The 19,256-nt window shown below is 47.1% G+C and overlaps 1 protein-coding gene across 1 annotated transcript in view; it reads left to right on the top strand.

Annotated features, from left to right (window-relative positions):
• Positions 1 to 958: 958 nt before the first annotated feature.
• Positions 959 to 19,256, top strand: part of PTGR3 (prostaglandin reductase 3) — a 20,449-nt gene continuing 2,151 nt past the window's right edge. Inside the window, exon 1 of the mRNA XM_085606952.1 lies at positions 959 to 1,604. Coding sequence (XP_085463078.1) covers positions 1,351 to 1,604 — 254 coding nt within the window. The 5' untranslated portion in view covers positions 959 to 1,350. The remainder of the gene's footprint in view (positions 1,605 to 19,256) is intronic.

Consider the following 19,256-nt stretch of genomic DNA (forward strand, 5'->3'; position numbering starts at 1 on the left):
TCCGCACTTTATAAAAATGCTCTAAATAAAATTGTCAGTCCCCCCACTTCTTTTTATATGACTTTTGCCCTGAATACTCCAACATAAACAGAGAGGTGGTGGAAAACATGCAAAATACTGGTGATGTGGAATAGATTTCTAGATGGAAGGCTGAAATAATGACATTTTGTCTGTGTGTGAATCACAGCACCTCCCAAGCTCAGCTGAGCATTGTCTTCCAGAGAAAACTCCTCTACGTTTTCTCAGCCCCCTTACCCTGTGCAAACCCGGTAGATGTTAGCAATCTTTGACAAAAATAAAATAGAAGCAGCTCCCCACGTGCAGTACATCTGCTCTCCACGCCTGCAGCCACCAGCGGCTCTGGATTGATTTGCATCACCTTGCTTGAAGGGGGAAGTGAACATTTCGCACGGGAAAGGGAGGCGCCAGACAGCAGCAATTGCAAGCCTCCTTTACTCAACGGCTCCCAGCCTCAAAGGGGTCAGACGCCTCAGCGAGGAAGGGAAACACCCGCTCCCAAAAAATATAAATAAATAAACCTGTCAGAGTAGGGGTGGAGGGGTCCTGGATAAAAACGCATATATATTGTACGAAACCCGGTCTGGAAGATGATGACGTATGCACAAATATTGCAGATTTCGCACGGTTCCCAATCCCTGCAGGAAGTGGACACAGTTTAGCTCTCCTGTCTAGTCTTTCCAGGATAATGCGCGTGCGTTGGAGTTGTGTACATGCAGCGCGGCTGTGTGCGTGTAGTGAGTGCACTGCAGTGAGTGGGACTGAGTGGTGGAGCAAGGTTACCTGTGCGTGAGCACTGAGGCTGTTTGAGTCTGGCGTATGTGTGAAGGCAGGGAAGTGCAGCAGGTGTTGCTTCGGGCTCTGCGCGTGATGGCTACGCGTGCACGGACTGCAATGCAGCAGCAGCTTTGATACTTGTTCTGCGTGCAAAGACGGCAGTGCACATGGCTGCTTCCGGGTTCGCATGCTGGGAGTGTGCGGCTCAGCGTGCTTTTATGGGCTGTGTCTTGGTTCTGGAGTGGGTCTGCCTTAGAAGCAGATCCGTGACTGGGTCAGTACTCGGGGAGAGCAGGGCACGGCGACGAGTCACGGGACTTGTTTGCACGGTGGAGGGTAGTGTTGCACGGCTGGCACCCAGCCTGTCCCAACTTTGTAGCTTGTTTACTGGCTGTAGAGAATCTGTTCTTGGCTAACCTCCTCTCCTATAAAGTTGGGGGAGGCGGCACGCGGCAGGAGGATTTACATAAGCACGCACACGCTGCCGTGTTTTCCTTCCTGTATCCGCTCGGCGGAGCGCTGGCTGGTGCTGTCCGGGCTCCTGGCTGAGGCAACATGTACTGCATGGCGTGGAGGCAGCGGGCGCTGCTAGGCCTGGCCGCCACACGGCGGGGTTGGTACCGGGCTCGGCCCATCGTGGACTTGTCCTACTCTCGTCACTTCATGGACTTCCAGGGCTCGTCTATCCCCAGCGTCATGAAGAAGCTGCAGATCACCAAGCTGAGTCCCGACTTCCGCCAGGCGGCCACCCTGCTGACGGACGCCCCCGTGCCCGTCCCTGGGGACGCGGAGCTGCTTGTCAGAATCCGGTGAGTCATTGACACCGCCCCCCCCGTTTTTCTAGTGGCCCCTCGCGCTCGCACGAGTACGCTGGTTGCAGCTCACACACACACTAGGCGTTCACGCCCCCTCCCACCCGTATGTCAGGTTCCCCTATCTAAAGGCCATGCGTACCTCCGCCCAAGTTGAAGTGCATTAACCATGGGAACTGCACTCGGGGGTGCATTGTGGAATACTGAAGGTTCCCATTAGATCCCGCCCACTTGAGCCATTGCCTCGTACATGCCAATACCGTCTTTTACTTACCCTAAAAGTTCCTGACCCCATACACTACATGTACTATAGAACCTACGGCTGGCACACACACCTCTTTATCATCTTCATACCAAACACGGTTAATAAACTGTCATTGAATACTTTTGTATGCCCCCTGTGACCTTTCACCTCGCCCCTTCTATTCCGCCTCCCTAAAGCTATCTTATACATTCACCTCACTCGTGAAGGAATATTTGTCTTCCTCTGCGTGCATTTCCAAAATATTCACATAAATTGGGAGCCCTATCCTTCACCCGCGCAGCCCTCTTCCCTGGGTATCTAGCGGTTCCTCTCTCCAGCACCCTATAAAATAAGCAGTGCCAGCCGCCATCTGGCGCCTGCTCATTTATTTTTTAACTGTTCTTAGTGTCTGGTGCCAGAACTAACGCGACTTCTCGTCTCATCCCTGCCCCCAATCCACTCGTTGTTGACGACTGTCACGAAAACACGCACACTGCTCCTTGAGGTGAAAAGTGATTGCCCGTGTTTCACACACAGAAGCAACTGTGTACTCCTGTGTGTGAGGGAGAGGGTATGTGGGTTCTCAGGTGATTCCCTTGTCAGCTGTGACTAGAACTGGTAACTGCTTTTTCCACTGTACGTTCAACCCTACGATTACCAGAATGCAAATAAAATAAAACACAACAATCAATAGGTTAACGACTGCTAATCATAACGCATGGGACAATCGGAGAACTTTTAACTATGTTAACTTCTGTGTGTGTGTTTGCAGGTGTATCAGGACCCTCATTATAGTATTTCTTTGCAATCCCCTCTCTGCCAGGTCTTGTTTGGTCACTGTATGCCTCCCTCCCGTAAGTCAGGGTATGACCTCTGGTACATGTGCCAGTGTATGACAACTGTATTTGTCAGTGCATGACCCTTTGTATGTGTGTGTCATTGACTCTTTTGTGTTTTACTGTACAGTCTAAAAATGTGTGTTTATGTATGATTTCCTCATCTGTATGTGTCAGTGTACACTAACTGTCCCTGTAACAGTTTTGCAGCTTCTTTGGTGTTCGAGAATGGCCTTGTGTATCAGTGTACAGGTTATTTTGTTTGTATGTGTGCGGCCACGCTTACACATCTGTATACGACCCCATGTGTGGATCACTTTCCATGCACCACTATCAGTTTATTGACCCTTGTATGTATGTTTGCAAGTGGAAAAACCCGTGTGTGGTGTCTGACAGTATAGAAATGTACATATAGGTGTGCATCGCTGTATATCCTTGTGTGTGTCAGTGGATGGCCTATTTTGGTGAATGTGTTTGGCACAGCTGTTGCCTCTTGCATGTTCAGTGTATAAGTCCTAATGTCATGCTAATCTGGAGCCAAATGTGTGTGTGTGTGTATATGTATATATGTATATCGGTGCCTTTTATGATTCAGTGGAGGGCTCCTGTGTTTGTGGTTCACACCTTTGCGTTTGGCAGTGTGTATTCTGAGTGTGTCAAATTAAGGCATCTTGTATTTGTGCCTATGTGAAGATCATTGTATGTATTTCATTGTATAGCATTGCATGTGTGTGTCGTTCGAGGGATTTGTGCATATTTGTAGCGCTGTGTGTGCCAGTTTCTGTCTCGTAGTCTGTTTGTATCCATATGTGTGTTCCTGTGTGAGTTTCTGTGCCACCCAGAGTGTACGTCATCGTTGGGGCTTGTGTTTCGGACTTTGTATGGCTGTATTGGTATGGCCCCTGGGCGACTGTGCCAGTGTGTAACCTCACATGTTTGTGTGTAAGTGTATGCTTTATTGTTCATGTATGTTGTGCACGTCAGTTTACAAATCCATGTGTCAGTATATGAACGTGCCAGTGTACTCCCATGTACCAGTTTTCCCATCTTCTGTGTCTGTTTCAACATGAGTTCTTGTATGTGCATGCTTCTTGTGTGTATTTGACTGTGAGCAACACTTGTGTTTATCATTATTTGCCATCTTGTGCTGTGTGTATCAGCGTACAACCCTGAGTGTTTGTATGTCAATGTATATCTCCTTGTGTGTGTGTGTGTGTGTGTGGGCATGCAAGCATGTGTCAGCGTGTGTGTGTGTGTGTGTGTGGGCATGCAAGCATGTGTCAGCGTATGGCTATGTGTGTGAGTACAGACCATTGAGCACTTGAGTGTCTGTCAGCATACAGATCCTTGTTTGTGTATGAGGTCTTGTGTCTCTGTGTATGTGCGCTTTGTTGCTGGGCTGCCTCTTGTGGTTGTGTAAGCACCTGATTCTCACTGTGCTTTTAGGTGTGTCTCTTTGTAGGCCACTCGTGTAAATTTTGCGTGTTATCGTGTGTATATATATTGTGTGTGTGTGTGTGTGTGTGAATGCACAGAACCTTGTGTATGGCAAAATATGCTTCTCTGTGTTGTCTGCACGATACGGTGTGTCTCTAAATGGTCCTGTTTGTGCCCTTGGCTATCACGGTGTGTTTGTGTATGACCCATTACAGTGTATGGTTCATTGTGTTTGTTGGTGTACAGCCCATTAAGATTCCCAGTGTGTCTGGCCCTTTAGGCGTGTCAGTGTATGCGTTGTATGCCTCACTGTATGGCTCCTCTGTGTAGTGCCCATTTTCTGTTTACATGTCCGTTTGCGTGCACAGCCATTTGGCGCTGTCATTGTTTGACCCTGTGGGTGTGTCACTGTCTTGCCCATTGACTGTGTTTGCCAGAGCATTGTGCACCAGCGTATGGACCTTTGTATGTATCATCATACAGACTAGTGTTTTTCAATGTATGGAACATTTTTTGAACAGTGTTTTCAGTCCTTAAACTCTAGGGTGTCTTTAGTCCGCAATAAACGTTTGCACATGCTCTGCTCTTGTGTGTGTCAGTGTACAGCTAGGTATGTATGTGTGTGTGTGTCTACATGACCTCTTCTGGATTTGTGCAGTTATGTACTAGTAGTTGTCCCTGTGCTTCTGTATGTATGTGCTGCTGCATAGACCTATGTATGTCAGTTTGTCTCCTTGTGTGTACCAGTGGATAATGCTGTATGTGTGTCTGTACGCACCCATCATTTTGTGTAGATCTCATTGTGTTTCCCATTAGATGGTCACGTTTTTATATGCGCGCCTTTGTATCTGTGCATGGTCATGTGAGTAAGTGCACCACCAGTTGGTTGCATGTGATAGTATGGCTCATTGCATTGGTTAATTTACTGTCATTGGCCATTGATGTGCGCCAGTGTGTGGCCACTTCATGTCTCTGTCTCACCATATTGCTCCTCGTGTGTGTGTGCTCCCTGTTTGTAGTTCACTGTGTGGCCATAATTTACCATTTGTGTCTGCCAACATGAGTGCTTGTTCCAGCACATGCTCTCTCTGTGTGCATACAGACAGTGTGTGTGTGTGTTGAGTGTATGGCCTTTTGTGTCCTGTGTAATTCTAACAGGACATGGCTTTTTAGGTCTGCAACCTAACAGACAGCACAGTTGTCGAGTTGGAAAAGCCATATTGAAAATACAGGGCCATTGAGCCTGCCCGTTGCTCACCGTTATTTGGTTTTCCTGTCACTCATTTGCCCGCTTCTTATTTGTGTCCCAGTTTGTTCATCCTGTGTTTGTCCTTCTCAGGGAGCATAGCCTCTTTACCATGTTTTTTGATCGGCTGGCGTCTCTGCTTGCTTTTCAAGCACTTTTGTTTTCTTTTGGTCAATAAGAGTGCATGTGTTTTCTAGCTGTCTCCGTCATGTACTTCTCTCCCTCTGCACTCCCAGTTGCTCTCAGTCACCTATGTGCGCTATTTCCCCCACCCCATGTTGCCCTTGCTCTTCTGTACTCCCCCCTGTTGCTTTCTCACCCGTTTGCTCCTCCCCTGCCTATCCCACAAATCTCTCTTCACCCATTCTCTTCCCCACACCCACTCTGTGTTGCTTCCGCCTGCCCTCTGTGTTGTTTCAGTTCTGTATACCCTCCATCTCTGACAACCTTTACTTCTCCTCCCCACCCCCTACTTTGCTACCCCACCCTTGCCCTGTGCTGCTACCCCATGCATCAAAAAGGCACTTCTTCACATTTTTTTTCTTTTTGTCAGTCCAACTCAGATTGTCAAATATGGAGGAAAAAAAGCAGCCCTGTCATTCTGTAGATGGGCAAAATGACACTGCAGGCTGCATAATAGTCTTTTTTTTTTTTTACTTATTTAGCCATTTATCAGAGGAAAGAAATGCCTGTTACATACCAAGACAGGTAGCTTTTGGTATAAGCACAAAAATCTGCATGTTATTCCCTATTATCAGATGAAAACTTGTTATTAAGTGATATTTATTGCACCTGATAAATTCTAAATCCGCGGATTCAGATTTTGGCCAGCCAGTTGAAATGAGGGCCGGTGTATGCCAACCTGTGTGTGTGTGTGTGTGTGTGTGAGAGAACCCTTGTGTATATGAACCCTTGCATGTGTGGGTATAGGAGCCCTTTGTGCATGCCCCAGAGCATGAAAGCTTGTGTATATCCATCCTTCGATTGTCTGAGTCTGTACATGTGTTTGCAAGCATATTGGCTTTTTAACGTACTTCTGGTCCAGTGTGGCCCTTTATACATGTGTGTCAGTACATAAACCCTCTTCTGAGTCATTTCCCCTTGCGTCTGTCAGTCTGGGAGCCTTTGTTTGTGTGGCTGCATGCACCCTTTTGTGTTTGTCATGGAATGATGGAAAGTTTGTGTGAATATATGAGCTGATGCTTTACTATTCATTTACGTGCAAAGTTCAATGGGAAAAAGCTTGGGTGGAAGTGAAGTTGTTTGCCGTTTTTTCCCCGCCATGTGAGACCACCTGTAGGAAATGTGCATGAGCCATCTTCGAGTGTGTTAGGGCAGGGGTCTGCAACCTTTTCTGTAATGATGGCTATTCATGTTCAGTGAAAGTCTACCTGAGTTCCTCGTATCATGAGAGTTGTAATAGTGACCACTTGAGCCAGGATTGTGTTAGTGGCTGCCAGATGCAAGATTACCAGCAGTGTCCACGTCGGTATAACAGGCGCGGTTGCCCCAAGTAATGTAAACAATGCTTTGTCAGTGTGGCATGCTTCTACAAGGGTACATAACAGCAATGGTTACAAGGCTTCTGGAACAAAGTTAATAAAATTAATATTAGGTCTGCCCAACAGCAGACGATTTTTCATTCATTTCATTCAAATACCAAATGTTAAATATGTTTTGGAAATTCAACAATTTTTCTCCAAACCATCAGCTTGTGAGTCCTGAAAAAGCACACATTTTTGTCTAGGATAAACCCTTTCTTTTCAATTTTGGAATACATATAATAATTCAACTAAGCAAAAGCTTTTAATGCAATATGCTGGGCTACAGAAAAGAGAGCGACTTACAGGAAACTGGTGACCTACTAGTAGCTCACAATCAACTCTGAGAAGACTGTTAGGGTATGATACCTTGTGTATGTATGAGCATGGGGTGTGTGTGTTGTCTTCTTGTATGCCTCTTGTGCGGATCAGTGAATGATCATGTGGGTCTCTGTAAGAGTACTCCCTTGTGTATCCCGCCTTGTATGGGTCAGTCACCCTTATTCATGTCACTGTAAGCAAGAACTTGTGTGCTTATGTGTAGGTCATTACATGAACGTTTATGTGAATGTGGTGGTGTTTGAGCCCTTGTGAGGCTGTTGGTGTTGGAAGGTTTATCCGTGTGTCAGTGTGGGAGCCTTTCTGTGTATGGATCTGCTTGTCACTGTAGGCCCTCTTGTGTACGCAGTTTCTGATTGTGTGTGTGTGTGGGTACAAATCTGTGATCTCTAAGGCCCCTTGTAATTCGAGTCAGTACCTCTCCTTCGTGTCACTGTATATCCCCTAGTACGAGCTTTCAAGTGTGTTAGTGTGAGCCTCAGCTATGAGCACTTGTGTGTTTCAGTGTATAATCCCATTGTAGTGTGTGTGTGTAAATATAAGAATCGATGCGTGTTTGTGTATGTGCAGTGCTTTAAATGGGTAGGTACTGTCCGGTACAGGGAACCTGCACTTCCTTAATCTGAAAGTGAGGGTACCTATACTTTTCAGATATATTCTGCAATACATTTAGTGGTATAGTAGGGGCACTTCTCAGGAGCAAAAAGGTGCTCAGTGTAGTGGGTACCAGCACTTCTGTATTTCCATATATAGCACTGGGTATGGCACAGTATGCTGTTGTCTCTCTATATAGAAAGAATCGCTGCAAGTAATTTGCACGGCCTTGTGGTTTCGCGCAGACATTACATGTTACATTTGTTTTTTGTTTCTGCATTACAGCATAGAGCTCTTACAGTCTTTCTTCTGTTTTACAAGTGGTTACTAAGATTAAATTAATAAAAATTTGATCACTGATTGAAATGCCGTGCACAGTGTTTAATTTGAGCCAGTGGGGGGGGCACTTTTTATTTGGGACCGACATTTATGTTTATTTCAAGACATTTCCCTAGAGCAGCAAAGGGGGGGGGGGAAACACAATGGGGAAAGGAGTAGGAGAAAAGCGGATAACCCGTCACAAGAGGAGAAAGCAGGAGCCATAAGAGAGTGATATAGGGGCGGAAGTGTCTGGCAGTGAATTAAACCGGCCTGGGGTGGATTCAAGAATACGCAGCCTTGGTATTCTGCCCACCGACACGTAATATCGCCGGTCGGGTGGATCTGAACGGAGCTTTGGGCACCGGCACTTATTCTCCTACCAATTAAGCTCTGCCTGTGCACAAAACGTTGATTTGACTCCACCACAAAGTCTTGAAATCACTCATACTTGCGCAAGTTGTGCAAATCCGCAATGATGAACTTCTCAGTGTTGGAAGGCTGCGCGATATGAGGTAAACCTTGAGCTCTGTTGCTTCATTCTAGCAAGCGCCTGGCACTGCACGATGATGCAATGTAGGAATCCGTGCACGGGATGAACGCCCGGGTGGGGTCTGTCACTGCAATACCAATACAGGCATCTAAAATCTTACTGGGTTTCACCCCCACCCCTCAAAAACGCGCGCACCCTTTCTTTTCCGTATCCTTCCAAATCCAAACGTGGATAAAAGGAGTGAGCGCGTGTACGCGCGGGCCCGCTCACCCTCCTCGCCGGATCCGGGGCGGGTTTTCACGTCGAAGGCAATGGAGGGGGAGTCGCTTCGGCTCGCGCCTTAAGTTACTTGAAGGTCTCCGGAAGGGGCGCGGGATGGGTGGTCAGAAGGGTCGACTCCTCCACACACTGCACAACGAGGGAGCTGCGGGCAAACGCCGTTCTCGGGCTCCCTGCATCCCTTCGTTCACTTTCGGTTTCTCTCGTGTTTGGCTCCAGTCTGCCGGAGCCCCCGCCCAGCTGGGGGCGCTGTGTGGGTCCACGCCCCAGAATGTGTGCGTAGAGGCGCCGTAGCCCAGCTGGATGCTGTATGGAGTGGTGCGAATGACATTTAAAGGGGTGGGAGAGGAGATAACACCTGCAGCCCCCGCACACCTCCCAGAGAACACAACTAACGCAGCCCTTGTATTTAGTAAACAAACCTAACCTTCACCTTACCCGCAACCTTTCTCTAACCCCTCCAGAGACAGCGCCTAGCTGAGCTCCCCACACACGCTCTCACATTAACCCCGGCTGTTATTTCCGTTACGTGTAAATAAAACGATGTGTAAAGTAATGCATTATTTCGCACTTTTCAGTGTAGAGCAGTTGATGATTTCTGGTTAAAACGTGCTTGCAGGATTTAATTTGCATGACCAATATATGCCTTGATTGTTTATAAGCAAAGTGTGGGTGGTGCAACAGTGTAACAAAAACAAGCAACTTATTTTGTGTATGATGCTGTTTGAAATTCGATTTTTTACCCGTTTGTGCCACCCCGAAAAATGCCACGGTATTTGCCCTGATGTAATTTTAAGATCCTCAAACGATTTTTACATAGTTTCTTCTCTAAAATCTTATAGTAATTTGGATAATATGAACGCCGTGTTGCACTGTGCTGTTTTCCGAAATAAGAACGTCTATGTGTGATCAACCTCTTGCCAGCATTCCCCGGACACTAAATGCAACACATCAATTGTAATTCAAAATCATCCTTAACAATTGTAAACTCCTTTCTGCAATGCAACTGCCCCTAATTAAAACATTTCGTTTCCAAAACATTTGATTCCATTCGAGAAAGAGCTAGGAGGAGCATTTTCAAGCGAATACAATCTCCCCCCCCCACCCATTAAATAAAGAATACATGCAAGACCTGAATTCCTCCCCGGCTTCTGCTCCTTTCGCTATCTGTTTTGACGGCCGACGCTGTAGTTTTATGCGTTCTAAATGTCATTTAAGAATCGGTATGCTCGGTGTTGTTTTTTCCCTGTTTAGCCGTTTTATTTATTTGAAGATAGTTGCAATATGTGCCTTAATTAAGTCAGGGCTCTAATTTCGGATCAAGCGCGCCGCGCAATAATGACCTGAGCATTCAGTAACAGGACAGTGCAAATACATTGCACCACTGGCATTTTTGCATTTGTTTTATTAAAAACGCAGTCAAATTTAGTTATGCCAGTGTTAACTAATTTTAGCCCGTCTTTGTATTTAAACGTGCACCATCCGTAAAAAACATTTTTTATTGCATGCAGTGGCAAACGTATGCGATAGTAATGCTACTAGAGCTACCGTTCGCTAATAAAATTTGATGAAGGGCATACTTCAGCATCCAGCACCGACCAGAAATGGGAATCCTAAAAACGTCGGCGATGGGCTTTTCGGCGAGACCAGTTGGGCCATAGGTGAGTTCAACTATTTATTTACGAGTGGTAAGTGGGCATTAAAAACAGCTTGCATGCTATCCGTGGCCCTGTTACTTGCATACGCGTCAGGCCTCCATTGAAATGCGCACGTCACTGTAAAGCTGAGAGTGCGGCTAGGGCAGAGAGGCTGCTGGTTTTATTGTTAAGTGCAGTGTCTGGAAGCGTCCGCGGGGGACCCCCTGTCTTTCTGTTGTGGCGCTTCTTGAAAATAGGGCGGGGCCTCCCCAGGGGCGGGCACTTGTTTTCCACCGGGACGGATGAGTTGTGACCTCTAGGAGTCGAAGGGCTTTTGTACAGTAGGTGAATGTGCGCATAGGTGTACAGTGGTTTGGGGAGATGTGGGAGGGAGTATCATAGGGTGTAGCCATGTGAGTGGATGCTTAATTTGTGGACCCACACATACGTTGGGCAGGGTTATCTTTTCGGTTGCATGCAGTGAAAACCCAGAATAGAGTGCTTTCTGGCGGCCGTGCGCACCTTTGGTGACTGACAAACCCATGACTTTTTGACTGGACTGTTAACCTGGCACGGGGCGGGCCTGAAAGAGCAGGCCAGGCTGAGAGGGTGCGCAGTGAGTCGTCTGCCCTGGTGAGAATGCCAGGCATCACACTGCCTCCTTGCAGAGGGTTTCAGTGAGTCCTCCTTGTGACTTTACTTCTGCATAGAGGAAATCCAAGTCGCGCCCATTGTTTGTGTTCCAGCTGTTGGAATCCCCATTGTATTTAGGCGACAGGAGCTTTCTCCTGGAGCGCGCTACATTTTACTTCGAAAACGAAGACCTTACCACTAGTAGCTGAAATAAAGTACGCAAATGAGTTCATCGCATCTCGAAACTCGAGATTCCTTGCTCCCCACGCCCCCTTCCCACCATACCATCGCTTCTGCAGTTAAGTGGCAAAAAATGAAAGGTTTGTGGCTGTTTCCTTCAGTGCGTCGAACTTACCTTCAAAGTCACCCGACAATGTCAATGTACTAGAGTGGACTCGGGGAAGATAACCGTCCATGACGCGTTCAATCCTAAACTAATAAATAAAATAAAAACGAGCCAGTAACTTAAGTGCTCGTTCGACTATCTACACCGCAGCTGACGTGGGGGTGACAGTAACCCCTGGGCTGCAGAGTCAAACCCCGCTGCCTGATTCAGAGGAAGGTGCAGTGGGGGGCTGTCACGTGATTAATGCCAAACGACCGGTGTAAATGATTTTTTTCTGGTGTGGGGTTAAGACATGGGTGTACCTGCACACTGATATCAAGAGGGATCCCCAAAACCTCATCTTGTAGCTTAAAGGCAGTTGTACTTTCCCCCAGAAGGCTGTAGTGCTGGTGTTCTGTGACTGCACTACGACATGAAGAATATTGTGCCTCAGGAACATCGAGGGACAAAGTATAGAAAGGTAAGTGCACATAGGGAAGTGCAGATTTACTGTTCCTAAGCCCACATCTACCTACCTTAAAGATATACCTGCCACATAGGTACAAATGTGTATGGAGTTAAGTACCGAAAATCTAGACTTACCTGTTGATATCTCTTTCCTCTATATTTGGTCCTCCGTATTTACTACTATCCTCGCTGTTCTAACTTCAATTTCTAATATGCACACATTGTTCTGACCTTTTTGGGCGGATCTCTGAATAAACTACGTTTTAGAGAGCAGGTTGCTGTCCACCCAGCTTTTACGATCATTCAGGAAACTTCAAAAACATTTTATCAGGTGTGGGAGAAGTTCTTGTGGGGTTTTCTGTAATGCTAGACCTGTGTTTCCCCCCACACTTGCCAGCCTTCAGTCCCAGCGTTTTCTGGATCTTTTCTCCCCTGAATATTGCATATTAAAATAAATGCTAGCACTAGCATACTTTGCAATATACATATGAGAATGTAAATAAGAATGCTTTTATTCGGGTTTCAATTACAATTAATGGAAGTCATTTGCAAATTACACTAGTGTGCATCTGCTTAAATGGTTAAGGCCATGTCATTTTTCACTCCTATTTATTTAAAAAAAATGTTTTAACCAAAAGCTGGAAGCAAAGGGTTACATTTATTCAGGTAGGTAAAGTCACATTGAAGAGGCCTTGTGAGTATTAGGAGAACAGTTTCCCTGTGTAAATCATTGTAACATGCAATCTGCGAGGCTCTAAACACTGTTTTGTTTTTTTGTATGTTTTGTAGCGCTGTGATACACACATGGAATTCGAGGTTTGCCCTGTACTAATAAATGTGTAATTAAGCGTTCATTAGTGTAGTTGCTGTAAATAGCATGATTTATTGGCCCACATTTACTATCTTTGCTGTGGCATTCTTATAAGTATGGTCCAGTATGGCCATCAGGGGGTTCTTGTGACATAACCGCGAAGCAGAAGGCCAAGTCGTTTGTATTTGTCATCAGAACCTTAAGACAGCAATATAGGACCACATTATTCAAGTTACCCATTCTGTATTTTATATTACATGTTATTTTGTAGTAATTAGCTTAAAAATATTTCTTTACAGTACAATCAACAGTGGTCACCAATTGGGAGTTGGAATGTTTAAGATTTCATAAATTTTTTTTTTGTTGGAAATCTTTTTAATAAACTTACAACAGTGTCGACAAAACACACCTTTAAGAATGCATCATCTTCGAATCTTGTGGTAATCTCAGGTACAATCATATATTTTACAGAGCACTACCATAGGATGTTAAGGTGTAAGTTGGTCATCCGTGTCAGGATCCAGGGGGGTGCAAAAATATCCCCTCGATAGTTGTTTCATTTGTCCCAAATGGAGGACCATTTCCTGGGGTACCCACGGGAGACAGTTTTTTTCCCTGAGTCTATTTCGTTCTTCCAGGAGATCACCCAGGGTGGTTCCCCCCTCCCCCCCCCCCCCCCCCCCATGCTATGTTCCGCTTAGCTATCATCTGGCCCAAAGTGACCCACAATTTAGCTCTGCTGTTAAGGTCTGTAGGCCCCCAGATATTCAAGAGGCATTGCTTCTTTTCCGGATGGGTTGCTACCCCTGTTACCCGACTCATACACTCAAGCACCCTGGACCAGTAAGATTGAATGAGGGGACACTCCCAGATTATATGCATAAAGGAGCCGGTCTGTCCACAGCCACGCCGACACTCACCCTCATCCACCCTGCCAATTTTAACCAGTGTTGGGCCAGTGATGTAAATCCGATGTAGGATCTTGGACCAGTAAGATTGAATGAGTGGGCACTCCCAGATTATATGCACAAAGGATCCGGTCTGTCCACAGCCACGCCGACACTCACCCTCATCCACCCTGCCCATTTTCACCAGTGTTGGGCCAGTGATGTAAATCTGATGTAGGATCTTTAATTGTACAAGACTCAATCTAGAAGAGATGGCCACTTCCTTGGAGGCCAGGGCCTCCTGCCATTCCTCATTGTCTATTTCGAGCCCATCATTTGCCCAGCGCTGTCTCAGGAGTGCTAGGGGGTCAGGTGCATTGTTGACCAACTTCTTATATGGCAAGGATATGACCCTATCCGGTAAATAACCATCCAGCATCCTGTCCTCTAACGGCGAGGATTCCGGGGGGGTAGTACCCACTTTAATATTCGATTGTAGTGCATGTCGGACTTGTAGATAGCGGAAGTGCTCTGAGTCTGCAAGGTCTTGGCCATGCTGCAAGTCTGCAAATGACACCATTCGCTCCCCCTTCCACAGGTCACCAATGGTTGAGATCCCAATGATATCCCATTTGTCGAAACCTTTGGTGGTGCAGAGTGTGCCCAGCTTCTCTGATTCCCATAGGGGGGTCGTCAGAGAAAGTCTCCCATCCCACCCAAGGCTTTTGCTCACTGTATGCCACACCACCACCGATTGTTTGGTCGGGCCCGTGAGTTGTCCTCCGGTTTATATACACAGTGGTTAATAGCTGCCAGAGATGCGGCCCAATAGTACCTCCGTATGTCCGGTAATCCAATACCTCCATCGTACCAACCCAAAATCAGTTTTTGAAGTGCTATCCGAGGCCTACCCTCCCACAGTAAGGTTCTCTGCAGGGTTTCTATTTCTTTGAAATAACTGGTCGGGACCAGGTCGAGGGAATTCTGCAGGGCATATAGAAAGCGGGGCAACAACATAATTTTGAATAATGCTGCCCTTCCCGGGAGCGAGAGCGGGAGCTGTCTCCACACCTCGATGTCTCGTTTAAGCCTCATCAAGGTGGGAAGGAGGTTACGCTCATAACGAAGCCTAGGATCTGCAGCAATTTAAATATGCCCAGGTATCAAAATCCCCCACTCGCCACCTGCATCGGGCAGTCACGGGGCAAGAGTGGAGGATCCCTGTGAAGGGATTGTGCCATGTCCCATGGGGGATAGCGATCTCAGTGTCCCGAGACCACTGCATTGAGGACACCACCGAGCACCAACCTACCCTAAGGGAGGGAAAGCAGGCGGGTGCCCAAGTCTCTGAATGTCAGGCTCTGCAGACCCGGCGGAACATACACTGTGACTAGATTGAGGGTTGCGCCCTCCCATTGCCTGGACACCGCAGCATACCTCCCCATGTCGTCCTCCCAGGTGCGCTGTACTGCGAACGGGAAGGATTTCTTGATAAAACACCCACTCCTCGGGACCCAGAGGTGAATCCAGAGTGAGCCACTAGTTTGTATCCCCATCTATCTAGTGCCCTACAGGTGTTACCAACTTGGTACGTCTCCTGAAGTGGGACTACCTCAGGGGAGTGATGTTTGATATATTGAAAAACTATGCTGCATTTAAGTTTGTCCCCGAGGCCATAAACATTCCAACTTAACAGTCTAACCTGCCTGTCACGGCCGTTTCCCATTGTATCTGACGCAATAGTCAGATGCCTCAAACTGTCCATCAAAAAACTCTGCAGAGTGCCTGTCGCCCAAACTGTTCTAACTATAGCTATGTATGGCTCCAGAAATCAAGACTGCGGACCAGGAGCAGCCAACAAACCACCCTGTGTCCCAAAGTACTTCAACAATCACCCTCCGGAAGGCAATAGAGCAATGTGAACCCCACGCGGACCCGTCTCTTTCCCCACCCCCCCAAAAAGAAGGAACCCCCCCCATGAGTCTGTATCTTACAGTTCTGTAGTGTTCAATGTCTTTGGCAGCTTAAGTGGGATCATCCATGTTCGCCCTGGTCCTCTGCCCCTCTCCTGCCCTCAAACAAGTATGCAGCGTCTTCTGGACGGTCGAAGAACCAGGCTCTACCATCCGCTTCCGTCCGGAGCCGGGCCGGGAACAACATTCACCCCTTTATCTCGCAGTTTCTTTTTGTTGGCCAAGAAGTATCTCCTCTGCTTCTGAACAGCCAGGGTGAAGTCTGGAAAGAAGGATATTTCTGCGTTCTTGTAATGAAGTGGAGGAGCCTTCTGAGCAAACTGTAGGATAACCTCCCGATCACGATAGTTTAGCAGACGAGTTAGTATCGATCTGGGCGGCGCTCCTGCCTTTGGTCGCCCTCCGGGGACCCTATGCGTCCGCTCAATGACTAAGAACTTGGATAGACCCTTAGGCTGAAGGTGGGTGAGGATTAGGTCTTCCACGAACAGGTAGGTCTGTGGCCTGCCCTTGCGCTTTTTCGGGAACTCCAATTATGTGCACATTGTTTCGTCGAGTGTGCCCTTTTGTAGTCCTCCAGCTTTTCTTCCACGCTTTTCCGAAAGATTTGTATGTCTATTGCCTCTCGCTGCAGCTAGGAGGTGTCTTCGACCAGGCCAGATGACGTGAGCTCCAGTTGTTTCTACTTCTCCCTGATTTTAGTAAGGTCCGCTCTGAGGAGAGTTACCTCTGTTGCAATGGCATCCATCCGCTGTTCCAAGTACACCGGTACGCCGTAGATGGCGTCCATCACATCCTGCAATGTTAGTTCCGCGTCGGCCCCCTCCGTACTCTTTCTTGCGACTGCAGCGTTTTGTAAATCGGGGGTGGGGGGGTCACCTTCGAGTATGCGTACTTGTCGAGTTTGTTGGATTGCACTGTCTTTGGGCCTCTGGTCCCCGACATCCTAACTGCTGCGTCTCAGCCCACGGCGTCCCTGGCACCACGGCCGGCTTTCAATCGTCGCTGGTGCTGTCTTGGCGTGCTTCCCAGGGCCCCGGGGGTCCTTGTGCATTGTAGAAGCGGCGCCCCCTCTGCAGACCAGACCACTAGGGCGACACCCCCGATGTCCTCACTCCCCGCTCCACCAAGGTAGTCCAGGCAGAATGCAGGTAAGTCCCAAGCACCAGGCAGCAGGGCCCGCTATCCCAGACATCAGGGGCCCAGAGATGACGGAGGGCACCGGGCCCTCACCTCCAGCAAGCCAACGTGAAGCGATGACCCCCCAGCAGGCCTCAGTCCACACCACACTCCAACCAGGCACCAGCGGGCGTCCCCAGGCCACAGGAAGTCACTGGGTCCCAAATCGCCAGTCCAAGTGGAGCTCGCTTTCCTCCCCCCGCGGAATTCTGCCGGCCACTTCAAGGGTGGGCTTGCAATTCTTCGCGCCGGTGCGGGCCAGATGCAGCGGGGCTGCACGTGTCTCCGGAACTGTCTCTGGGGCTGGATTAATGTGCCGGATCGTCAGGAAGGGTTCACGGGAGCCGGAGCCCTTCAGAGAAGCTTCCATTTCTTCTTGCGGCTAAGCCACGCCCCTCATGAATACATTTTGATGTAGCAGTCCTGAGGGCCAGTGAATTTATGCATTCTGCCGCTGCAGTTTTACTGCATAATTATGGAGATGCCACATTTGACAGACATTTTGCAGGTTCAACAAAAATGTGTGTAGCTCAAATGGATAAAAATAATATTGCCAGAGAATGTGCTGCATAGTTTGCCCCTTTGACTCACAACGTAGATAACATTACTGCATATTACGGTCCTCCATGTTACATAACCCTATTAGTCCTCACAATTGCAAAGCTCTGCAGGTATTACTATAGTCTCTACCGGCCATTAAAGGTCCGCTCCAGCATTAAAGGCTAGAGCCGAAGGCCTTTAAAAAGGGAGCGGGCCTTTAACCCCTTGAGTGCCCCTCCCTTTCCACGCCCTGTGCCGGGCGTTTCATTAGCGGGCGGGGCTCATGACGAGATAGTCTCGTCATGGGCACAGCGCAACCGCGGCCCATGACGAGACCATCTCGTCATGGGCACTCAAGGGGTTAATGGATGATAGAACCCGTTACGAAGGGCTCTAAGGCTATTAGAACGTTCCGCCTCTAGAGGGTAGTATGTTCTAATTTGTAAAACAAAAGCCTCATGGAGCCCGAGGGGCTTGAAATCCCCTTAGGCTCCGTGAAGCATCCTTTGTTCACAGCTGTTGCTGTGAACAAACATTGGCATGTTCTGCCAGCCGTTAGAATCCCGGAGCACTCCATTGTCTTCAATGGAGTGCTTAACACTCAAGCGGTCTAATATGACAATACCCATACTTCAGAGGGAACCGTGAAATACAGTGAGTCATGAAATATTCTATATATTTAATGGTTCACTGTGAAAATTGTTAATACTATTGCATTTTGTGCATTAAAAGCACCCAAGCATGTAATATTTAAGTGCACACACTTGATTCAGCTATCTTTTCGCCTACTAGTGCCAAAGGAAAACAATCAAGCTTTAGTAAATGTTATATATTCATAAACACAAAATAATAAAGCTACCTCTGTGAACAGTGTAAGTCACCCCAACATAACGTTTCCAAATACGGTAATCTCTTTGGCTATATGAAGTTGTAAGGTTCTGACCATGTATTCAACCAATAGACTGAAATGAAATACAAATATATTAGCTCAGAGAGGCAAACATACTATCAAACATTCAGTGTCTCTCTGCCCTGCGGGTACATGCCCCAACACCCACAAGTAATATTTTTGTTAAATGTGTCCCCTAGTGTCGATCAGGGCGTGATCAGTGCAGAATTGGTAAAGCATGCCTCATCTGCATATATTTTAGTTCCACATTCTTTGTTCACTTTTTAGAGGAAAAAGTAAATAACACGTGAATTACAGACTTTCCATCTTGCTAGCAGGAGAAAAATGGGACCTGACGTGCTTTTTTCCCCGACTATTTGCAGAATTCCTCTTTCATTAAGAATCATACTACATACAAAAGGTGTTATTAGTGAAATGGTTTATTGTATGCATGCTGGATTATTATTAGATTTTGGTGCCAGGCCTATGTTTTGGATTTTGTTTTTAGCATGGGTGCTATTGGGGTGCTAGATAAGAGAGTTACTGTGCTGATTTACCCATTCTTTGCCATGATTACAAACTGGTGGTTACATTCATTCCATTGGAATCCTGAGTTATGTGATAGTTATCCTACCCTACTGTTTTCCACGGATAGATGCCTGTATTGGGAAGGGGGATCCCTTAAATAAAGGGAAACATGATGCATTTCGTGTGTTGAATACCGAGTCTGTATATAACACCTTATCTTAAAGTTGAAAATTTGGAATTTGAGGTATTCACCACATCCGTAAATGCTTCACTCTGGTGTATTGGGTGTGGTAAATACCCTCTACCCCCAACACAACCTAACTTGGAATCGGGAGCTCTCACTGAAGACTGTAATCAGAAATTGACCTATATTGGAACTATTGCCCATTTTATCGTGGAATCAAATGCATTAACACTTTCACCATTATGAGAGTATCCCGCCTCTAGTCATC

This window comes from Triturus cristatus, chromosome 5_2, assembly GCF_964204655.1.
Source record: "Triturus cristatus chromosome 5_2, aTriCri1.1, whole genome shotgun sequence".
NCBI lineage: Eukaryota > Metazoa > Chordata > Amphibia > Caudata > Salamandridae > Triturus > Triturus cristatus.